The sequence below is a fragment of the Crassostrea angulata genome, chromosome 2 (genome assembly GCF_025612915.1).
Source record: "Crassostrea angulata isolate pt1a10 chromosome 2, ASM2561291v2, whole genome shotgun sequence".
Lineage (NCBI taxonomy): Eukaryota > Metazoa > Mollusca > Bivalvia > Ostreida > Ostreidae > Magallana > Magallana angulata.
Genome location: NC_069112.1, coordinates 26,261,334 through 26,282,885, shown reverse-complemented (window position 1 = coordinate 26,282,885; position 21,552 = coordinate 26,261,334). Strand labels below are relative to the sequence as shown.

Sequence of the window (21,552 nt, the reverse complement as noted above, 5' to 3'; positions counted from 1 at the left end):
CCCAAAAGTAAGCAAAGATAGTGTCTAGAATATAGCTTTAGAGCCGTATCAATTGCCTTTAGTACTTATGTATAACGTTATGTTGCTCTCAGTTGACGGTATCAAAAGCCAAGGATTCAAATTCGTAGCTGGTGTGTGTGCTGATATAAGTTGATATTATCAATAGTCTAATGTATAACTGCCCAATTGTTCCCAGTGAACCTTATCAATAAACTTGGGTTCTAATGGAACCCTGGTGTTGCTCATTTGGACCATAGCAATTCCCTGTGATACTAATAAATCAATGTTGACTGCACCAGTGGTCTAGACTATGGAGAATATCATTTGTTTAGATTCAAATGTATACCAGTTGTGTTACTCTCTGCGTATTGATCAAGTATTCCATTATCAGTAATGTAACCAGGGTTATATAATTAGATATGCATTTGCGATTTAGCATTTGTTTTAAGAGTGTGCGTGTGAGTGTTTATCATAGCCCAGCGACTGATTTCATCTATAAATAAATGTCACTTGATATCTAAAACCTGTTCTACCTGTTCCCGCCAATATTCTGCAAAAAATGTTATATGTTACATACCTGGACACTTTCAACTTTGAAGTCCAGATAGACACTTCATTTGAAAATCCTGATGAAACTTATATTGTCTGTCTTGGGGGAAGCTGTCCCGGTAAGGCGTTTTAATAAATTTAATTGTGTAATTGCTTTATGTGAAATAATTATGTGTTTAAATATAATAATGAATTATTACAGTATTTTGTTTAACTTATACTTGTACTGAATGATGTGAATTTTTGACCAAATCAAGTTGTCTGAGTTATTTATACCGACACTGGCTACAGTAATAATCGACCCAAAACGTTATAGTGCAGTGATCCAATGGTGAACTACTATCTTGATTCAATAGTAGAAAAAAACCAACACCATTTTTGTGTATATGTTGCATCCTTCATTATTTCGTGAATTATCCAGTTGTTTGCAGAGTGTTTAAAAAAGTGTCGGATTTAATGTCCTCTGTGATGCTGATCATTTTAGAGAGAAGACAGCTATCATGAAAATACGGGGTAGTGTTGTTAAAGAAGATAATTCCCTAGAATTAGTTTTCTTTGTCGGTAAAGAGGTTGACGAAGACAATAAGAAACTAAAGACATGTTTGCTATTTAAAAAGAAACCTACATGATCATGTTTGAATAAGGTATAAAGAAGAATAAAAATCTGGTAAAAAAGATAACTGCCTTATCCGTGGGGTTTACCTCAATTGAAAAAAAAAAACCCACAATATATATTTTTAAAGTAAACGATGTCGACTTTCTGACTTCTGATATTTTCGTTTAGTTATCTTAAAAACAACAACTCCATTAATTTGATTATTGGATGTAAAGTAAGACAAAAGACCATTAACATAGATAAGTTTTACCAAATATTATATCTCAAAAGTGGAATACAAACAGGATAATTTCCCGGATTTCTTTGGCGGCCCAGCAGCTGTCATATCTGGTGATATCCTCGGCAAACTTTACCTGCTTACGATCGAAGTGGAAGTGTCATCCATATTTATGGACAATGTGAACGTAACTGTAATGTGTAGAGAATATGTAGAAGTTCTTTTGGGCTTTCTCTGCTTTGTCGGAATATATGAACTTCTGAAACTTAACCTAATGACGCCCTTATTTATTAGGTGAATTAAAATGCACGTGGATGCAATCAAATGATAATCTTCAATGCCATCTCTACAATTAAATGTGGCAAACATTTCTGGGACTTAACTTCATAAAATCCTTATAAAACGGATTGAATAGAACGCATGTTGATGCAATTCAATAATAATATTACATCCTCAAGTAAGAAATCTTAAGTTTAAAGTAGTCTGAAAATGTAGCATGTATATAATGAAATTTGATTTTGATGTGTAAATATCGATAAAAAGAAATAAAATTTCTATCTCAATGGTAAGGAAAAAACATAGTGTTTAGATATTTATTTTCACTTCAATAAAAGAATGTTTCCTTTTTTTTTTAATACCTTTAGTATTTGAACACGTTTAATACAGTGTTCGTAAGCTATAGGTGATTTTTTTTTAGAAAGAATTATTCAGAGGTAAATAAATCTATCATGCACAATATACAGATGTTGATTTTAAACATGACAAAGAAAACTTCAATGATTTTCAACTATATACTACATATCTTGCACGCATTGCAGATAAAATTTTATGCATAGTATCTTCAAAAAATCTGTTTTTTTTATTCGAATAATAAAACATGGCTGTACAATAAGCAGACATGTACGCTTCTTGTTTTTGAAGATACACTGTAGTTCTGTACATTGAAGTTACAATTTACCAAAGCAATAGCTGATATGTTCATGACTTACACTATATTAATTTGTTCACGTGGATTTTAGAAAACAATTTGTACTCGTGTCACGATATCTATACATAAACTAGTGGCCATTGCCCCAACGTCGACCATGGAAAGAAAGAACATTCAAATACTTGAAGCACAGAATATTTCAAACGAAAACGTATGTCAAGTAGAATATTATGACGTTCTGCCTTGAAGCAGAGTTGATTTAAGCAATCAAATTAAATTCAGAAACTTGTTTTCAACTTTTATGCCATATCCATATAACGTAAAGCATTATCTCAAATAAAGAAATGATGAATCGCCAATAGATACAATATACCAATTGCAAACACCAACGCCGTATCTAAATAAAAACCAATTATTGATTTTCCTCCTAATAGATTTTAAACATCCAACATATATCTGAAGATAGCCAGTAAATAATCTAATAAGTAATGATATATCTTCACATATTATTGTACATGTACGTTTGATATTGAATTTTTTGGCTAACCCATATTCTTTATCATACCGGAATACTTTTGTTTTATATATAGCCCCATATTGATAAATAAAAAAATGACTTTGTAATCTCACTTGTATAACATTCACAAACTCTTTTTGAAAAGTTGTCTGTGTACATATAAAAAGAAATCTGAAAAGGGTCAAAACTTATTCATTTACAATTGTCTCTCCCTTCATTCAGATTGTTGTTAATTCTTTTGAAAAATATCATACATAAAGGAAAAATAAATCAAACTACTGTGCAGTTAAAAGCACAAAAATAAGCGCTTATTAACGACATAGCTGTTAACAATTCAAAGTGGTGAAGACCATGTAAAAATGGAATGACTTTGTATATCCGTATGAGCAAACTGCATTTTCTAAATGGGTGTAAACCATTCAGTTTTTTTTCTTTATTATAAATTGAAACTCCAATTTCATGCGAGTGAGAAAAGTACAGTTTATTCAAAGTTTAAATGAAAAATTCCATATCGTTTCGACATTAACTTGACAAAGAAAGCGAGAAAGGTAAAAAAAAATGTCACCTTGACGAAAATGATAGGTGCAGAGCACTTCATCCTCCCATTTTTATGATTGCTTTTCAAAGTATTTCACGTCTAATTGAAGACACCTTGATATTTTAACCATGCGTAGCAAAATTTCCTTTGCTTTTAAATGCCTTTTACCTGTATGAAATTTAGTTTTGAACACGATTGGTGACTTTTGTTGAGCAATTTCATGGTCGGTAGATGTGTTTCTAACTCGCTGTTAAACATAATAGGATACATAAGATGTCGAATTTGATGTTAATGATCCCTTGTTTATTCTTTGTTGTAAGGCTCTTTGGTGAAGCAAAGGCGGGCGGTCCTTGTAAGTAACTTATTCATTTCTTATTCGTTCCAAATTGCTTTAAAAAAATCTGCATAGTTTAAATTGTTTTGCAAACACCTTTACATGGATTTAATAAAGATAAAAAAAATATGTTTTACCTAGTTTTAATCTTGTCTGAACGCACAAGTCCAAAAGTTTTATACATATAACAACATTTCACATGAATAAACGTTTTAATGACGTCAAAAAGGCCAAAACCAGAGATCGTAGCAATAATGAGGTCGTTACATTTTTAAGTAAAATTTACAAATGAGGGTATGTTGTACTTATTTCTGTGTTTATACAATATATTTCAGTGATAGAAATAAATTCGGTATCTACATGGAAAACTGTATATACTGAGTTTCACATTTTTTTTTTTTACAAAGAATTCTAAGGGTTGTCGGAAAGTGATTTCGAAGATTAATGACCATAAGCAAATGCAATGAGACTTTATACGGTAAAACTTGTAGACGAAACAGCAAATTTATAAGTCATAATTTTACTTTAAAAATTCATAGAAGTATGACAAATGTAAAACCTATTATCAATATATTACTGAAAATTTAGTATAGCAAATCTGTTTTTTAAATAACCGCACCATCAGATCCGATGCCAGAGACATCAACCCCATCTACCACCCCACCTACGACTGCTGCACCATTAGCAACGATTCAAAGGTCAAACCAAGAACCAGATATAATAATCGGGTTGTCTGTGTCTGTCTTTGGTCTGATTTCCTTCCTTGTTGCTGTCGGCGTTGTGACTAAAATATGCAATGATAAGTACGAATGTGTTATTTTTACTTTGTATAACGCCTCCCTTCAACATAAAAAACAACAACAACAAATACATAAAATCAATCACCTTAGTGTAGAATCAACAATATATTTCATTTCTGATCCAATCGTGTGTAATGAGATTGTTTAATGTTGTAAAATTTACGCTTGACTTGACTCTACACTATATGTAGGTCTACAACTGTAGCACCCAGGAGAGCAAATCACCTAAAGCAGATAACTCAAGGTTACCTCGATATCCCAAAGTAATCATTCAAGTCAATGTATCCGTCTTTGACCTACTTTTTAGAGGTTTTTTTTTTACTGTCAGCATTGTGAATAAATATTGCAACGAGAAGTGCGTTGATACTTACTCTTTATATATGAAGATTTCGATTGCAGTGCACAATACCTACAAATCTAACGCCAAAGCAGACCCCAAAAATCAAATCCTCGGTCTGCTTTTTGTATCCTCGGGGTCCGCTTTTTGAAATGTTTCGTCTGATCTGGGTCTGCTTGGAGACTCTTCTGTTTACCCGGGGTTAGCGCTCTTGAAATGTGCTTTACGTACTAAGGAGTGAAGCAGACCCGCCTTTTTTCGTACCACTTGTAAGCCCGACCCTTGTATATTCTGAATACACATATAGAGAAATGCAGTCATTTTATTTGAAGCAATCTAATGTCTGCTAATAAAATTAGTGTCTGTTTTCTATGTTCCTTCTGGGTCTGCTCTGTGTCAGCCTTGGGTCTGTTTGGGGTCGAAGTAGACCCTGAACGGACAAAGAAAGCAGACACGGGGTTGGTTTGGGTCTGCTCTCTATGAGGGTTGGTCTGGTCGGTACAGTAGCATATTAAATATATTTAACTGTTCAATTAAGTCAAATGTAGCATCCTTAAAAAACAAGCTAAATGGTATTTGAACAAGTTAATAAAAACAATAAACATAAGCATATAGTTAATATATTAATGCCTTATAACATTCATTAAAAGTATTACTTTTTTATTGTTTGGAATATGCAACAGTTTCAATTTTAAAGAAGTAAATTCTGTTTGTTTTCCTTCTAGAAAACGCCCTGAGCAGCAGTATCAGGACGCACGTCACAGCTTTCGTTTATGAAAAAACAGGGTTCTGTTCAAGCATGAGTACAAACAGTTTTTGACACTACTTCAATTATTATGCACTAACGCTGAATGTTCCATGCATTGTGATATTAGAACAATTATTAAGAATAATTTCAGATTCTGTTTATTTATTTTGGCTTGGAAGCATTTTGTTTCCGAATGCTATTTCAAATTCTTAATATGTATATTTTATAAGTTAAATGAGTGATCTATTCAACAAATAATTTTTGAAATGTTTAAAACAATGATGTCACGATTCCCTGTCATTGGGAAATAATTGATGTATGTATATATTTGGTATGTTTTACATTTGTATTGATGATGTACTTTTTATTGCTTTCTTTGACATGTTCTTGTAGTTTCGACCTGTCCATTACATACCTTACACTTTCACGGATTGTAAATAAAAGTTAACAATATGCAAGCATCTTTTCATGTAAATGTAGAAATAAGGTGGCGAAGCTATTGTATTGCTCTATAGTAAGCAAGCAAGTATTTCGAAGTAGTTTTATTTAAAGCTTTAAGATTGTTTTCCCATTGCTTACTTTATAACATTACATTATATTGTGCGAATCTTAAAATGATGCCCCCCCCCCCCCCCCCAATTTATTTTCAAAGCCAATGGAAAATTCAGTGAATACTTGCTGGTCGTCTTATCTTTGAAAATAATTCATTTTATGTAATATTGTTGATCTGTCTAGGATTGATAGAAAAATAAAAAACATGGTTGTGTGTATGTACTGCCATTTATTTTTGCTAATAAGAAAAATTAGGCAATAAGGGGAGGTCTTCAAACAGTCATAATACCAATTACCAGACATTGAATGTAAGTTATAAAAGGTGAGCAAATGACCTCCCCCATATTAAACAAAGATGTATACATTATCAACATGTACCAAATATGCATGCAACAAAAATATTGTTGAACAAAAACAGCTTTTCACACAGCAACATACATATGTAATACATTGCAAAATAAATCCCCAACTACAAATGTGATGAAGGGGAAGGAGGGTGGGTTGACTGCGGTATTTACAAACTTGTTGACAGCTGACAGTTAAAGTGACGTAGTCAAAACATCGCGCGACTAAATGCCGCACTCTGATTGGCTAATGTAGACAAAAAGGAAGATCAGCTAAATACTCAAAAGTACTCAAAAATTAGAATTACAATTATATTATGACTAGACTACTATTTTCGGTACTAGCATCAAAATAACATATCACAATTTACATAAATGCTATTATTTACAATAATGCTGTAAGAAAGTTAAAAAATTTCGAGTTATGAAATACCCGAAATTAAGCAAAAATAGTTTCTAGAATATAAGTTTACAGCCGTATCAATTAGTTTGGTTCTTATGTATAACATTGTATTGCTCTCAGTTGACGGTATTCAAAAGCGATAAAAGTGTCTGATTTCGTGTCCTCTGTGATGCAGCTCATTTTAGAGAGAAGCTGGCTATCAGGAAAATACAGGGTAGTGTTGTTAAAGAAGATAATTCCCTACAATTAATTTTCTTTGTCGGTAAAGAGGTTGACGAGGTCAGTCAGAAAATAATGGCACGTTTGTCATTTAGAAAGAAACCTACATGGACATAGTTGAAAAAGGTATATAGGAAGAGTATAAAAAAAATCTTGGAATAAAGCAAAACTTATTTGCTGGGCTTACGTCAAGTGAGAAAGCACAATGTATATTTTTAAAGCTTATACAGACATGTGTTTTAAAAACTAAGCTTAAAATTTTTTAACTATGAATTGGTCATTCCATCTGCAAATATGTGCTTGTCCGTATTTCAAGTCAATAAATCAATTTAGGTAATATCCTTTTGCAAATAAATCCCCGTGACTTGTACATTTCTAGACTAACCAACACTTTACAGAAACTACATGCCTTACCCGCTATCTCTGTGACATAACAATCTTTTTCCACTTGATTGGTTGTTTGCAGATAATTTTCATTATCGAACTTTTTAGTTTTTGACGGATGTTTGTGGTCTGCCCTCATTGAACCAGTTTAGCTCGTGAAAATATAGTTGCTTTTGATTTCATTTCAATCTATATGAAATAAATATCTTTGATTTCATGTGACTGAATTCATATGTACATGTACTACTATACCTTTTATTCTAATTTTGATTTAGATATTTCTTACAAACGTACACCTCTGTATTTATCAATATTGTGTGCTGATTTTGTTGTTACCGAATGTTTCCTATTCTTAACATTTTATCATGTTGGTAATTTAAAACAACGTGATTGCAATAAAAGCAAACCCCACAACTTAACCTTTCACATTAAGTCAGTTTTGTACATTTCATTTTGATTTTGAAATGAGTTATAGTTATGAACCTCGCCATCGAAATGGCTTGGTTAGTAAAAACAGAGCTCTCAGATTTATCAATTACTAGATAATACATTTCTGCTCTAGATCATCAGGATTTTTATCCCGTCAAAGACTGTCCAAAGCATGAACTCGGAAGTATGTGCTCTAAAATGGGCAGATTATGCTTAGTGTTTGTTGTATACATTGTATTGAGTGCATGTACACATAAAAGTGGTAAGACGTTTTATTTCCCTTGCTTAAAGGGACATGGTCACAATTTCAATATTTTTAAAATTGTTTTTATTATTTACAATGCTTAAGGAATATGTTTCTAAATTTAAGAATTAGAAGTAGATTTATATGCAAGATAAAGGGCTCATAATTCTTTGTCATGTAAATAAGGTTCGTGTCCTGTTTTGTTTGCATTGGCTCAATTTACCGCTTACAATATTTTTTCAACCTGCTTTGTTTCAATTATTTTAAGCATAAAAAACAATTCATAACGTTTAACACATTCATTTTAGGTCACAAACTGAGATTTTTAGTTTAACATTCAAAATGTAAACAAACGCTTTGTTTACAGAGCAAATAATGATAAGCTTTGTACCTCGCTTACTACCTAACAACATTTTCGTTGCCTATTGTAAATGCCTCACTGGCGCATTGTAAACATAAAATCGGCAAAAACATGTTTGACCAAAATCGTGAATGATCATGCCCCTTTAAAGTATAAATCAACTGTAGACCATGATGCTTCTCGGCATTATTATGAATTGGTTTCTATCAGCCATACACTGTTATCAGCAGTGTTGATAGCGTTAATTTGATGTAAGCATGTCCAATAGCGACACTACCAGGAAGTTAAATCATAAACGCTTCCCTAATACCATACGTTTTGACAAAATATGTGGTCGTATGTGAGAGTAGAGGTTGTTCTTCTACAGCTTATGATTACAGGAGCGTCATGTTTTGGTAAGTTTTGCAACTTTTTTATTCAAGCGTGTGTTTGAGAAAAGATAACTTATTAACTTTTAATCGAATTGTAAAAATGTCATTTTTATTTGCTAGCTTGTTAATCATGAGTTATAAAATTGTTGCTGTCAAGTAAACAATAGATTTGCTATCGTCCTAATACTCAATAGATAAGTATTTTATTTTACAGAAGAAAACTTTACTTGCAAGCAATATGTTAATTTTCTTGATGGTAGACTATCAGATCTAGAGTTATCGGAATTAAGATGGATTTTAATTTAGCGACTACATTTTTATATGAGGTGTTCCAAGTTTTAAAAACGAAGGGAATCGAGTTCCTACAGTAAATATTTTAAATGACGATTCACCAAATAGCTTGGACAATATTTCACGGTTGTATACATGTAGAATAGCATTCGTTCTGATTTTACATTAATAATCTAAGACGTATAAGAAATAGTTATATGTTCGTGTAATGTACAAAACTAATATATAAGGACAATGCATTGTCTTCGCCAATTGCATCATACAACATCAAAATATATGTATTCTGAATGTTATATTAAGTTTAGAATTTCTATGGACTAAATGAAATGAAATCAATAACCATGTTTAATATAATTGTTTTGTTTTGGTTGGTTTTTTTTTCTATATAACAGATTTTGATTCGTATTAAGATATGCAGATACATATAGTTGAGGCATTATTACATTGTGTAAATTTTGCTGTTTCAGTTAATCTAGTTTTTGAACAAGGACACGGAGGGAAAGCCGCCATGGGCGCATCAGCTCAAAACCCAACCTGGAACGCCAGTAGAGCAATAGATGGCAATGTCTCACAGAACTACCATTTAAACTCCTGTGCTATAACGGATGTTGAAGGAAACCGTAATACTTCTATATGGTGGAGGGTGTGGTTAGAAAGGCAATTCAACGTAGCATATCTAGAGATTTATTTCAGATATGATAGTAAGTTTTCAAAGAATAAATAATAATAAACAGAAGTGTTCTAGAAAATGTTTTAACGTATTTTTAAACATTCAATTTCAAGCATATACAAGATCAGCTGGATTTTCCGTTTACACGTATATTCCGGAGACGTTTCATCCACTGCATGATCCTAAACATCTCGTATATCATCACGATCCCAAGTCTGGATGTCCAACGTCTGTCATGAATATAACCGTCAACAACGTAACTCAAGGGATCGCATTTATCAACACACGACCGCCGGGATATACATCAAGCTGTCAAAACGATAACATAATGTATACTGGGATAGAAATATGTGAAGTTAAAGTCATGGGTCAGTTTTGCATAAGTGCTGACATCTTAGAATGTTTGCTTTTTTATTATTATATTTTATCCTGCTTTATAATATATCAGACATGGAAATTCAAAAAGTATAATTTTATATATATGGTTTTTTAAGCAATAAAATCTTTTTTTTTATTTTGGTGATTTATGCGGGACATGTAGTTAGCGACATTGCAGAAAAATACATAATCCGCGTGAGCAATGATTGACATTGCCAGGAAATGTAGCCAACTTGACGTCTTTGGCAAATTGCATATGTACACGATCGATCGTCACATAGGAGAAAAAAGTATTTTTCGTAATAGTTTGAGTAATACTTAACGTCCCTTCATTTCAATTCGTGGAATACAGACTAACTTCAATGGTGCTTAACATGAAAATGAAAGTAAGTCAAACCTGTACGTTAGTCGACGAAATCCGTGTATCTGAGCAAGTGTTAATGAATCATGTCTTATACCGTCACATTAAACATTAACGATATATATATATATATATATATATATATATATATATATATATATATATATATATATATATATATATATATATATATATATATATATATATATATATATATATAAACTTTATACCAATAAAAACATTAACTGTATATTGGCAAATATTCAGATTAAAATATGTGCGAGTTATCTACATGTAAAAGTATAGTGTATTTAAATGCTGGATTTCGATAACTAATAGTTTAACTTTAACAACACTTAAGGCAAAAAATTTTTAAACTACCTTTTCGTGTTCATAATGTTACAGTACGCAAGTCAATTGGGGTTTTCAGTTAAGAGTTTTAATATTAGAATTAAAATATAATAAAATAATGAAGGTAATTGTTGTTGATAAAAAGTCGTACATGTAAACAGCTACTTTGCCTAATCAACGGGCAATTAAAAATTATGAGACGATATTAGAATATGATTTTTATAAGTACAAAACAAGCACTTTTTAATTATTATTATTATTATTTTTATTATTATTATTATTATTATTATTATTATTATTATTATTATTATTATATTTTATTATATTTACATTTGTAGGTTGTGACCCGAGAAGGTTTTCACCTGGCTGCAGGCATCACTGTCCATTTAAATGTAAAAACGAACACTGTGACGCATTTAATGGATCCTGTATACATGGATGCACTGATCCAAACGCTCTCACACTTGACTGCATTGGTAATTTTTTTCATTACAACTCACCAATCTTGAATTCGCAAACATTAATGAATCAGTGATATTTACATTTTGAAGTTTATTAGAAGTATCTATTGTAAGTCATCTTTTTAACATCGACTATGTTTTAAATTTACTGGGAATTTACTTATTTGCGGTAATTATTATCGCCATAATGGAAAACACAATGCCATTGTCTTAGTCTTAAAGCAATATGAGATGCATTTTTCATGTTGAATTTTTTTTACTAAAATGTTCTTTTCTACTAAAATGACAAAAATATGATAGTTTGAAATTTCTGTTAGCCATATTTTTGTGTAAAAGGTCGTTAGGAAGCCTTATTTGGATTGCATTATTGTCGTCCTGTACAATAAATAATTTGCTATATATTCCTTAGAAGAGAAATATTTCCTTTGACAAAAATTAATGATTTTTTTCAAATCTTATTTATCATAAAAGTTTAAGTTATATGCAGACTTACAAACGAGCAGGTTTTTGCAACAACAATTCCAAAAAAAAAAAATACAGCTCATATTGCTCAACAATATGCTTTTAAGTCTAGTTTGCAGCATGGATTTTTCACAACGTCAATATACGTTATACAGCACTCAGAGATCAGTTTCTTACAATATTTTTGTAGAGAAAAGTACAAAATGTCTATGAAACAATTTTACCCATTGTTGTTTAAGATAGTGTCTTTTACAAGCATTATACAAAAAAAGAAAGAAAAAACGTGACATCTTATTTTGAAAATTGTTTGTATTCTGCAGAGAGTAAGTTCGATATATGAATAACGTACATTTATGCACCACCTTTACCAAAAAGATATAAAGCATGATGTATTACTGTTGACTAAATATCGCTCTTTCTTACTCAATTACAGTTTGGACATGTATCACAAGATTTTTGCAAATCTATACATATATTATATGCCCGCTTTGGGTGTAAATATATATATATATATATATATATATATATATATATATATATATATATATATATATATATATATATATATATATATAATTAATTAATTACAGTATGCCCTAATGGAACATTCATATCAAACAAAGCGTGTGAAGACTGTCCTGGTCATTGTAAAGATGAAGCACCTTGCAATAAGTTGACGGGGATGTGCAAAAACGGTTGCACTATTCACTGGACTGGAATTTTTTGCAATAGTATGTATTAATAATCAATATAATCTATGTCAACTGTTCCATTTATTGTCTTTTATGTTTGTATATTGGATGTGTTGTTTTTTTAAACTGCACTCTAGACAATGCTTAAATATAGTCTGTAATCGAAAAATCCAAAACATTTGGCACTTTTAAAAGATTTCTAACAAAGAATTAAGTCATTTGAAAACAAAATGAAAATTTTGCTTTTGGATAAATGTTAGGTTGTTGATTTATTCAATTACTTTAAATATTAATTTTTATTATTTTTTTTTAGGGGGGGGGTGGTGCTTTATTATTTATCATTCTCCCGGTTGAATATAAACAATAAATATTATTAGTTTGCTCCGATCACTACCATGGCAGTGACTGTAACACTCCATGTGGAAACTGTAAAAACAATGACGTGTGTGACAAAGGGAATGGTTCCTGTCCTTATGGGTGTCAGAGTCACTGGCAGGGAGAGCGGTGTGACGGTAAGTATGAAATACTGTAAGAATACAAATTGTATTGAGACAGATACGGGCCTTGAAAGACTAGACTCTTTCTTTACGGTGTCAGCATTACAAACAATTTCATTTATACACAAAACACATATCGTGTCATGTAACTGCAAAAATATAGCCCTCTCCAATTTCTTTTATTTAATTTTACGGTGATGGCAACAATTGCGTAGGAGTTCTGTAATGGTGCAAAACTATTATAGTGCGTCTTCAATTTATTTGAAAAAATCTTTTTCTGTTATTTATCGTTTCAATCAAATGATTGTTAATTCATGCTAAACAAAAAACATTGCATATAGATTTAAACTAAATCCAACAAATCAACATGTTTACTAGTTGTCAGTTTCAGCAGCCATGGAAGCTCTCGCAAAATCTTATAGATGATATGATTAGAGTATAACATACTCAATCCCGAACGCTGAGAAGTACTTCTTAAGGACGTTCAATGCTCCATGTTATGCAGTTGACTTATTGCAGTTAGTATTCTTCCGTCGTCGGACTTTTTGCGTTGTGCGTCGAAAAATGTTGATTTGCCGAGAAGTTTGTTGAAGAGTCTGCAGAATTTTTTAGGAATATCCCCACTGTTTATTTAGTCTAAGCAAAAGCTTTCTGATAGGGTGGAAATAATAAACTATTCGATAGTTAGACTGCTATCCTACCAAACAGGCACTATCTATTTTATTATACTGAATGTCTTAATTTTAAAGAAAACTTTACTGCTTTTACATAGGAATAACGTGAATTCACCGGCAAACCGTATAGTTACGCATAATTTTCGCGCATGTAACAATTTGTAATGTTACCCGTTGCTAAGTGCGTTGCTAACGCTGAGAGTAATAAAACGTATTATGAACTACGTCTAAAAAAATCAGATTTCAGTATTCAACATGAAAGTATAACAGTTTTTATTATTCCTTCAGTTGTATATCAGCAATAAATATTGTTAACTGTATTTGTTTTAGTTTGCTCTGATCACTACTACGGCACTGACTGTAGCACTCTATGTGGACGCTGTAAAAACAATGGCGTGTGTGACAAAGGGACTGGCCGATGTCATAGTGGGTGTTCGATTCGCTGGGAGGGAGAGGGGTGTGACGGTAAGTATGAAACTGTGGGCACCCAAATTGAAATGAGACAGATACGGGCTTTGTTAGGCTTAACACTTTCATAGAGGTGTCAGCATAACAAATACTTTCATTTATACACAAAACACATCACATGTCATGTAACTGCAACAAGGTAGCTCTCTACAATTTGTTTCATCTAATTTGACGGAGATGGCTAAAATTCCGTAGGATCTCTGTATTGGTGCAAAACTATTTTAGTGCAGCTGGAATTTATCTGAAAATATCTTTTTCTGTTATTTTGTGCTTAACAAAATACATGTAAATCGTATATTGATCAAAACCAGATCCAACACATCAGCATGTTTGCTAGTCATCATTTTTAGCAGCCATGGACATTCTCGCAAAATCTTATTGAAGGTACGCTAAGATTTTAAAATATCCCTCCCCATATGCTGAGACGTAATTCTGAAGGATGTTGGATGCTGCATTTCATGCAATTGACCTATTGTAATTAGTCTTCTTGAATGGTGCGTTAACAGTTTTACATTTTGAACATTTTCTCAAAAACTGCATAACCAATTTTTACTATCTTTTCGTGTAAAGCATTTCGTTGGTGAGAGAAACTTAAATTGTGAAATCCATGGCTCTACCACCCCGGAGCGCTATTGGATGGGCGAAATATATATATAAAAAAAAATAGAAATTTTCAAAAATCTTCTTTTCTTCAACACATATGGAGAACAACTAATTATAGTAATGACGTCCATGAAAGCCTCTACCTAAATTGTTTAATCCATGGCCACTTGGTCTTGGGTTGAAGCCTGAGGGCTGGGCTTGTATGACTATATAGTAAAAGTGCATAAATTCTTAGACGATCTTCTCCTCTCTCATATATATTTAAGAAAACCAAAATGCATGGTGATGATGTCCATGAAGCTCTCTACCGAAATTGTGAATTTCGTTCTTCCTGGATCAGGCCTCAGAGTGGGACCAATTTGGTCATATATTGAAATTTTAAAAACAATCCTGTAATTGAAATCATCCTGTAATTGAAATCATGCCGAAAAAGATCATAGAATGTAAATTGGAACAAAGAGAAACAATCGTATATTTTTCAGCTAATAAACTGGAATTTTTAAGAGTGAATTAGTTATCCAAGACAGTGCAATGCTAGTGAGACAGATGAAGACTGATGATTTACTGGGGAGTTTGTTGAAGAGTGTGCAGACATAGTTCAGAAATATCCGCACTGTTTCTGCAGACCAAGCAGAAAGTGTCTGATATTGTGGAAATCATAACCCATTTGGGAGTTGAAAATTTAAAGCATGCATACATGTAGGCATTGCATTGATTGGATAGAAGTGTCGATTCAGCAGGTGGGGTTGTTTTTGTAGTGTGTTGGTCTGTCATATCTTATATACTTAATTCAATGTGCTCGAGTATATTTTAACAACGAACATAACGAAAGTAGCGATCAAGAAAGAAAATATCAACAAAACCGGCGTGATCCTGCAATGATGGCTACCGTCATAATCCGCATGTATCATCAGAGTAAGCATTTTATTGGTTAAAAATAATAAATAAATCGATTGGTTAATCGTAAAAATTACATTAAAGAAACTAAATTATTGTTATTTGCCATCAGTGCGTTAGATAGAGAAAATAGGCAAAGCTTCTTTTCTTGGAATTTGACTCTTGCATCTTCATGATTATAACGTGCAACCCTTGATTTTTCTTAGGATGCTAATGGTTTTGACGGACCGATCAATGACATGGTTAAAACTGGATCATGTAGATTTTAGTCCTCTCAGTCTTTATACAGCTGCAAATTACAATAATTTTTTTTACTGAGTATGATTCGATCTATTTCTTACGGAAACATGGTTAATTCATAGTTCTATGTAAACAGACAGGACTGAAATCAACACGCCCTTTCTATCGATTGGTCGAAACCTACAGCGACCTAAGAAAAATCACGGACTGCACGAAGTTATCAAAATGAAGTCAGATTCAAATTCCCATATGAGACGATTTTGGTGTTTCTTTTAGCTAACTTACTGATCTACAGTAACATTTATTTACTGTATTTTGATTTAAAATATAATTTATAGAATTCTTTTTTTATGATTCATGCGGGTTATGAAGGTAGCGATCATTGAAGAAAAAAGTTACTGAACACGCTAACGCGGGTTTTGTATCTTTTCTTCAATGTCGTTACCTTCATAACCTGCATGTCACCAAAGACAGTATTTTAATATTTAAATAAATCTATGAAAATTAAAAGGCATTTTAGAAAGATTTTTGTCTTTTAAGTTATTTCATTCATGTTAAGACCTGATTTTTCTAACCTTGAATTTCCATCATGCATTGAAAATTTTATTATTTTATTAATTATTAATATTTTGGAGAGAGAAAAAATTAACCGTGAAAAAATTTCAAAAAATATTATTTACTAAGCAGTAATTACTTAATGAAAATTGCACTAAGGTCTATGAGGACAATCATAAATGCTTTAGTGGAAGGGCTTATTTTATCATTAGGAATGCAAAATCTATTTAAAAAATAAATTTGTTACCATATATTTTTTTAAAACTATTTTTTATAGATTAACACAGGGCGAAAAACAATCTTTAAGCAAGTCCTTAAAGGTGACTTAAAGGTGGCGTAAAGGTGGTCATTGATATACAATCTTTAGGCCGCCTTTAAGTCACCTTTAAGCTGAGCTTATAGGTCCTAAATGTCCATACTTCCTTATGTCACCTTTAAACCATCTTTAAGCCACCTTTAAGCATCTTTAAGTGGCATTTACGCTCCCTTTAATTTGTCTTAACACCATCTTTAAGTTCCCTTTAAGTGAATTTGAGTAAGCTGAACACATTCACTTTGAAAACATAACTTAAATGCAAAAGCTCTTTTATAGGGATGGTAGGGGGTGGTCCGAGTTATGACATAATTTCCAAGGACCGGGGGGGGGGGCGTTTCAGGCGGTTTTAATTGTCGCTCCATTGAACACGGATCGCTATCATCAACACCACTCAAATGGACACAAAATGCCGTTATAAAATTCTTTAATTTTTTTTTTCGGATACATGTACCTTAAATCAACTGTCCACATTTTTGTTGTTATTACAATACAGCAAGGCAGTCAAACATTTTTTCACCGGTTATTTTATAAAAAGTGTTGATAACAAATAAAAGAGAAGAAAGAAATAGAAAGATAATACAACATGATATTGCTTTTAAATTTTAAAAACAGCTATTTATTTTAAACTTGCTTCAGAGCTAAAGAAAAATACTTAAAAAAGTAATATCGACAAATATGGTATAAAATGTCGGTGCAGAAAGTTAATCAAAGTAAAAACATTTCTCTTTTGAAAATATACACCTAAAATTGTAGAAACATAGGCATCGAATTTGACCATCTTTGTCTCTGCATTTTCTAAACATGTTTGCCAATTAGGTTCTCGGCAGTTTAAACAACTTTGACGTGTTTTAAGGTTGGGGAGAAATTAAATATTTGTTTGCTTTTAATATTCTTGTTATATCATTTTTCTGGGGTTTTATTTATCGCCGCAGAACTGTACCTTTATCTTGACATTTAAAACGTGTTGTTCTTTTTTGTTTATATTGTATGACATTTACAATCGTAGATAATGATTAATTAAGTTTTCTCCAAGCAATTAATAACGGTAAAAGGAAACAAAAAAAAAATGCAAAACAAAACGTGACGTCGCGACGTTTTCAACAAACTACTCAAAGAAGTGTTAACCTGTCTAAGTAGAATTTTCATAAAATGCTTAAAACACAGAAAACCTTAGATATCTCTGTATGTTTGTAAAAAAAATGTCTAATCGGAATTGACATAAAAGTGAGTTTGTGAAATTTTAACCTAAAGGCCCCTTTTTTTACGGCAGTCAATCAAACATCATTAGACCAAGTTTTGAATTCGTCATTCAATAACTGACATGAAGCTTGTTTGTTTTCGTATTAAAAGTATAAAAAAAAATATATAACAGCATTTATCAATCGTAACACATTTATTGAATAATTAATTAAAGCCTTTTTTAAATATGAGTCATTTGTTACTTTTTTGTATGATGATAATATGTATAACATTGGTATTGTTTGACGTGTGGCATGAATTTCAATTTGTTCGCTTGATAAGAAATGCAAATACAAAAAATCCAAATATCAAACAAATAACCAAACCAAAAAAAACCCCCAAAAAACTGACTCACCCTGAAAAAATCTAATTATTATGTCTACACAGCCATGTGATTATATAACTAATGTTATCTAAAAATCGGCATCCAATGCTTATTAATATTACGTTTCTTTAAATACTTTATCTAGGTAATGTCATAATCATGTATTCTTTATTAAAAAAAATATTGATTGAATAGAAAATATAACCTGTAAAATTTAAGGAATCCACGAAAATTGGCCCCCACTAAATTTAATGATTCCACAGTATGCCGTTTACATATTACTTTTTCGATATATTATTGTTATTTTACTAGATTTTTTTTCTTAAAAACTGATGTAAAACCGCAAGACAACAACTGGGCAACATTTATTAAAATGATATTAAAGCATACTTTAAGATAATGACCAATAGATTACTTTATTATTTGACGCAGTGGCAGATTAAAAGGGGGTACCCGGCGTGCTCATTTCCGAAAATTGTGAAGATAATGTATAAACATACTCTTTCTGGCAAAGAAAATGTACAAATGCCAGTCTTGATTATCATTTTTTTGGAAACTTGAATGGTTTCTCTACATTATATGATTTCAACGGTGTACATGTACTATGAACAAAACCTGTGTGTTCAATAGTGTAACGTACAAAAATAGCGCATTTAAGTTACGCCATTTTAAATGGTACCAGTCACCCAACTTTGAGTAATTGGTTATACTTTGTATACTTCCATGTTAAGTATGGTTTTCTACTTCTTAAATTTCATTTACATCGTCTTATTGAATTTGATATTTAACCTGACAAATTTACAGCCATTTGTAAGAAAATGTCTAATATATCTGCAATGCACAGGGTTTAACAGTATGGGAATACCGTACTGCAGGCCTCCATCAACAGACCTTTAAATTTGTAAGTGATTTTATTACTTTGAAGTATCAATACAAGAAGAACAAAAGTCTGAGTTTTAAGACTTCATTTTTACTATAAAAAATCTATAGAATCCATGAGCTTCGTCCCCTGACCCCCCACCAAGGCTTTGCTCTAGACCCACTGGGGGCCTTAGGCGGCCCCCAGACCCCCTAACTTAAACAGGTGGGGCACCTGTGTTAGCTTAAAATTCAGGATCCACCCATGCTGTGCTATATTTTCTTTATCGACATAGGTATGCAAGAGAGTGTAACAAACTTTATCCCATGAATAAATCTTTCAAAAAGAATAATTGGCTTGCTATACGGCTTTCACTATTGTTTAGACAAAAAAAAGTACAACAATTGTAAAACGATCATAAATTTTAATGTGTATCCTTATTTATGTACTAATCGTACTTGGTGATATCGGGAGAAACTCATAAACTCATATTCAGTTAGCTGAATTTTTGGATTTGGTTACTCTTATCAGTATAAATCGTTCATGTTCATACAGGTAAGCATCATTTTTTTTTTATTTAATTGTATTGTAATGTTTAAGTGTGTAATGTGGGGTATTACGGGTATTTATGTGACTTTAGTTGCAGACACTGTGTAAATGGAAAGAAGAGTGATAAAGACAACGGACATGCTATCATGGTTGTGTTCTAAACTATCAGCAACCAAAGCGTGAAAGTAAAAAAAAAATGAACACAACTTGTTTTTCTTTGTAATCAATGTTTCTTCTAAACTACATACATGTAAGTGATATGTTGCATATTTAGTATGCCAAGACGGATTTTACAATGCTACCTGTTCTGCTAAATGTGGTCACTGTGTCAGAGAAGAAATTTGTGAAAAACACGATGGGACTTGCATCAATGGCTGCAGTCAAAACTTCAAACCCCCTCTTTGTCAAGGTATAATGTAAATGAGTTCAAAGATCCATTGATCTTGCTTTACATACAAACAAACGAATAGCAAACTCTTGCTTTCAGCATGTCAAGGCGAATTTTTAAACGTTATTGCATCACGTTTAGATTTTTTTTATATAGAATTACGTTGTAAAAATGAACAATACTAATCAAAGAAAAAATGACAGAGTATCAATTGGACAGTGACAAAAATATAATTAATTTTTTCTTGGAGATGTAGGTCATTTTAATCACATGTGTAATACATAAAATCAGGACCCTAGACTCACTTTTTGTTTCCAACTTTACTTCACTATTTGCAAAATAGTATAACTTCTTTTTTTGTAATGTCAGAATGTGTTTCCTATAAATATGGCCCAAACTGTGGATTTGATTGTGGACATTGCAAAGATGGTAAATCGTGTGCCGCAGAAAACGGAGTTTGCACCGAAGGTTGCGATTTTGGATGGATCGGTGTTCTTTGTGTAACAGGTAAATTCACAACATTGAATCGAATTGACAGAATGGTAAACAAAGTGCATTGTCTTGATATCTACTTTTACACTAGTATGATGATTTTTGAGAGCCAAAATTAATGCGCCTGAATTCGACAAACAGAGTAAGTATATAAAATAACTATAACTAAATTCTTATCTTTTCCTGAAAAAAATTGCATGTATCAACCAAACATAGAATACAGCTTGTTACTTTTTTTTTTTTTAGAAAACAGGTTAACAACAACAGGAGTAGCAATCATAGCAAGTCTGTCAACAATGTTTGCTATAAGCCTTATTGTAATCTTCTTCATGGCACGCCATATCATGAAAAGTAAAACCAACAGACACCGTACAGACGCATCTGTAAACGAAAAATCTCCTCAGACGTATGTCGATTTATCAGCTATGGATGACAACCATGCGTACTCAACGTTAGATTCTACGGTATCGGATACTCCATATAACGTGATCGGAGACTAACGTAACGATATTTAATCACGCTTTTATGTTCCACGTTGCGATCGAAACTTAGACTTTATCTTTGAAAATGTTATAGAATTACACTATCTGTATTAATGGATAATCTTTTCTTTATAATTTAGAAAGTGTTTTGTTCAAAAGTTATACTAACATTTCCAAAGATATTTCCTAATATGAAATTATAAAATAATGAAATGTTCACTTCTATGTGAAATTCTTAATGACGTCACAATAAAAATCGTATGCGCTTATCGTTTGACTGTATTATTGTTTGGTTTCATGGAGAGGGCTAAACTAGGCTGTGCCTGCTGCCCAATCCCCCTCAATATGTTATATTGAATAAAAAATTGTTTAAATCAAATCACACTTTAACGTCTTGTGAGGCCAACGAAT

General features: G+C 32.0%; 1 protein-coding gene and 1 long non-coding RNA gene across 2 annotated transcripts; both read left to right on the top strand.

The window, feature by feature from the left end:
* The first annotated feature begins 3,634 nt into the window (after window positions 1-3,634).
* Window positions 3,635-5,800, top strand: LOC128170682 (uncharacterized). The gene is made up of 3 exons (XR_008241880.1): window positions 3,635-3,717; window positions 4,325-4,502; window positions 5,562-5,800. It is a non-coding gene; the product is annotated as an uncharacterized LOC128170682 (long non-coding RNA).
* A 3,048-nt stretch (window positions 5,801-8,848) lies between these two features.
* LOC128174089 (laminin subunit beta-1-like) lies at window positions 8,849-21,237 on the top strand. The gene is made up of 11 exons (XM_052839725.1): window positions 8,849-8,915; window positions 9,650-9,883; window positions 9,966-10,220; window positions 11,281-11,418; window positions 12,456-12,596; window positions 12,935-13,069; window positions 14,059-14,193; window positions 20,054-20,188; window positions 20,537-20,674; window positions 20,769-20,801; window positions 20,906-21,237. The coding sequence occupies exons 1-11, from the start codon at window positions 8,849-8,851 to the stop codon at window positions 21,157-21,159; spliced, it is 1,665 nt and encodes a 554-aa protein (XP_052695685.1). The 3' UTR covers window positions 21,160-21,237.
* The last annotated feature ends 315 nt before the right edge of the window (window positions 21,238-21,552 follow it).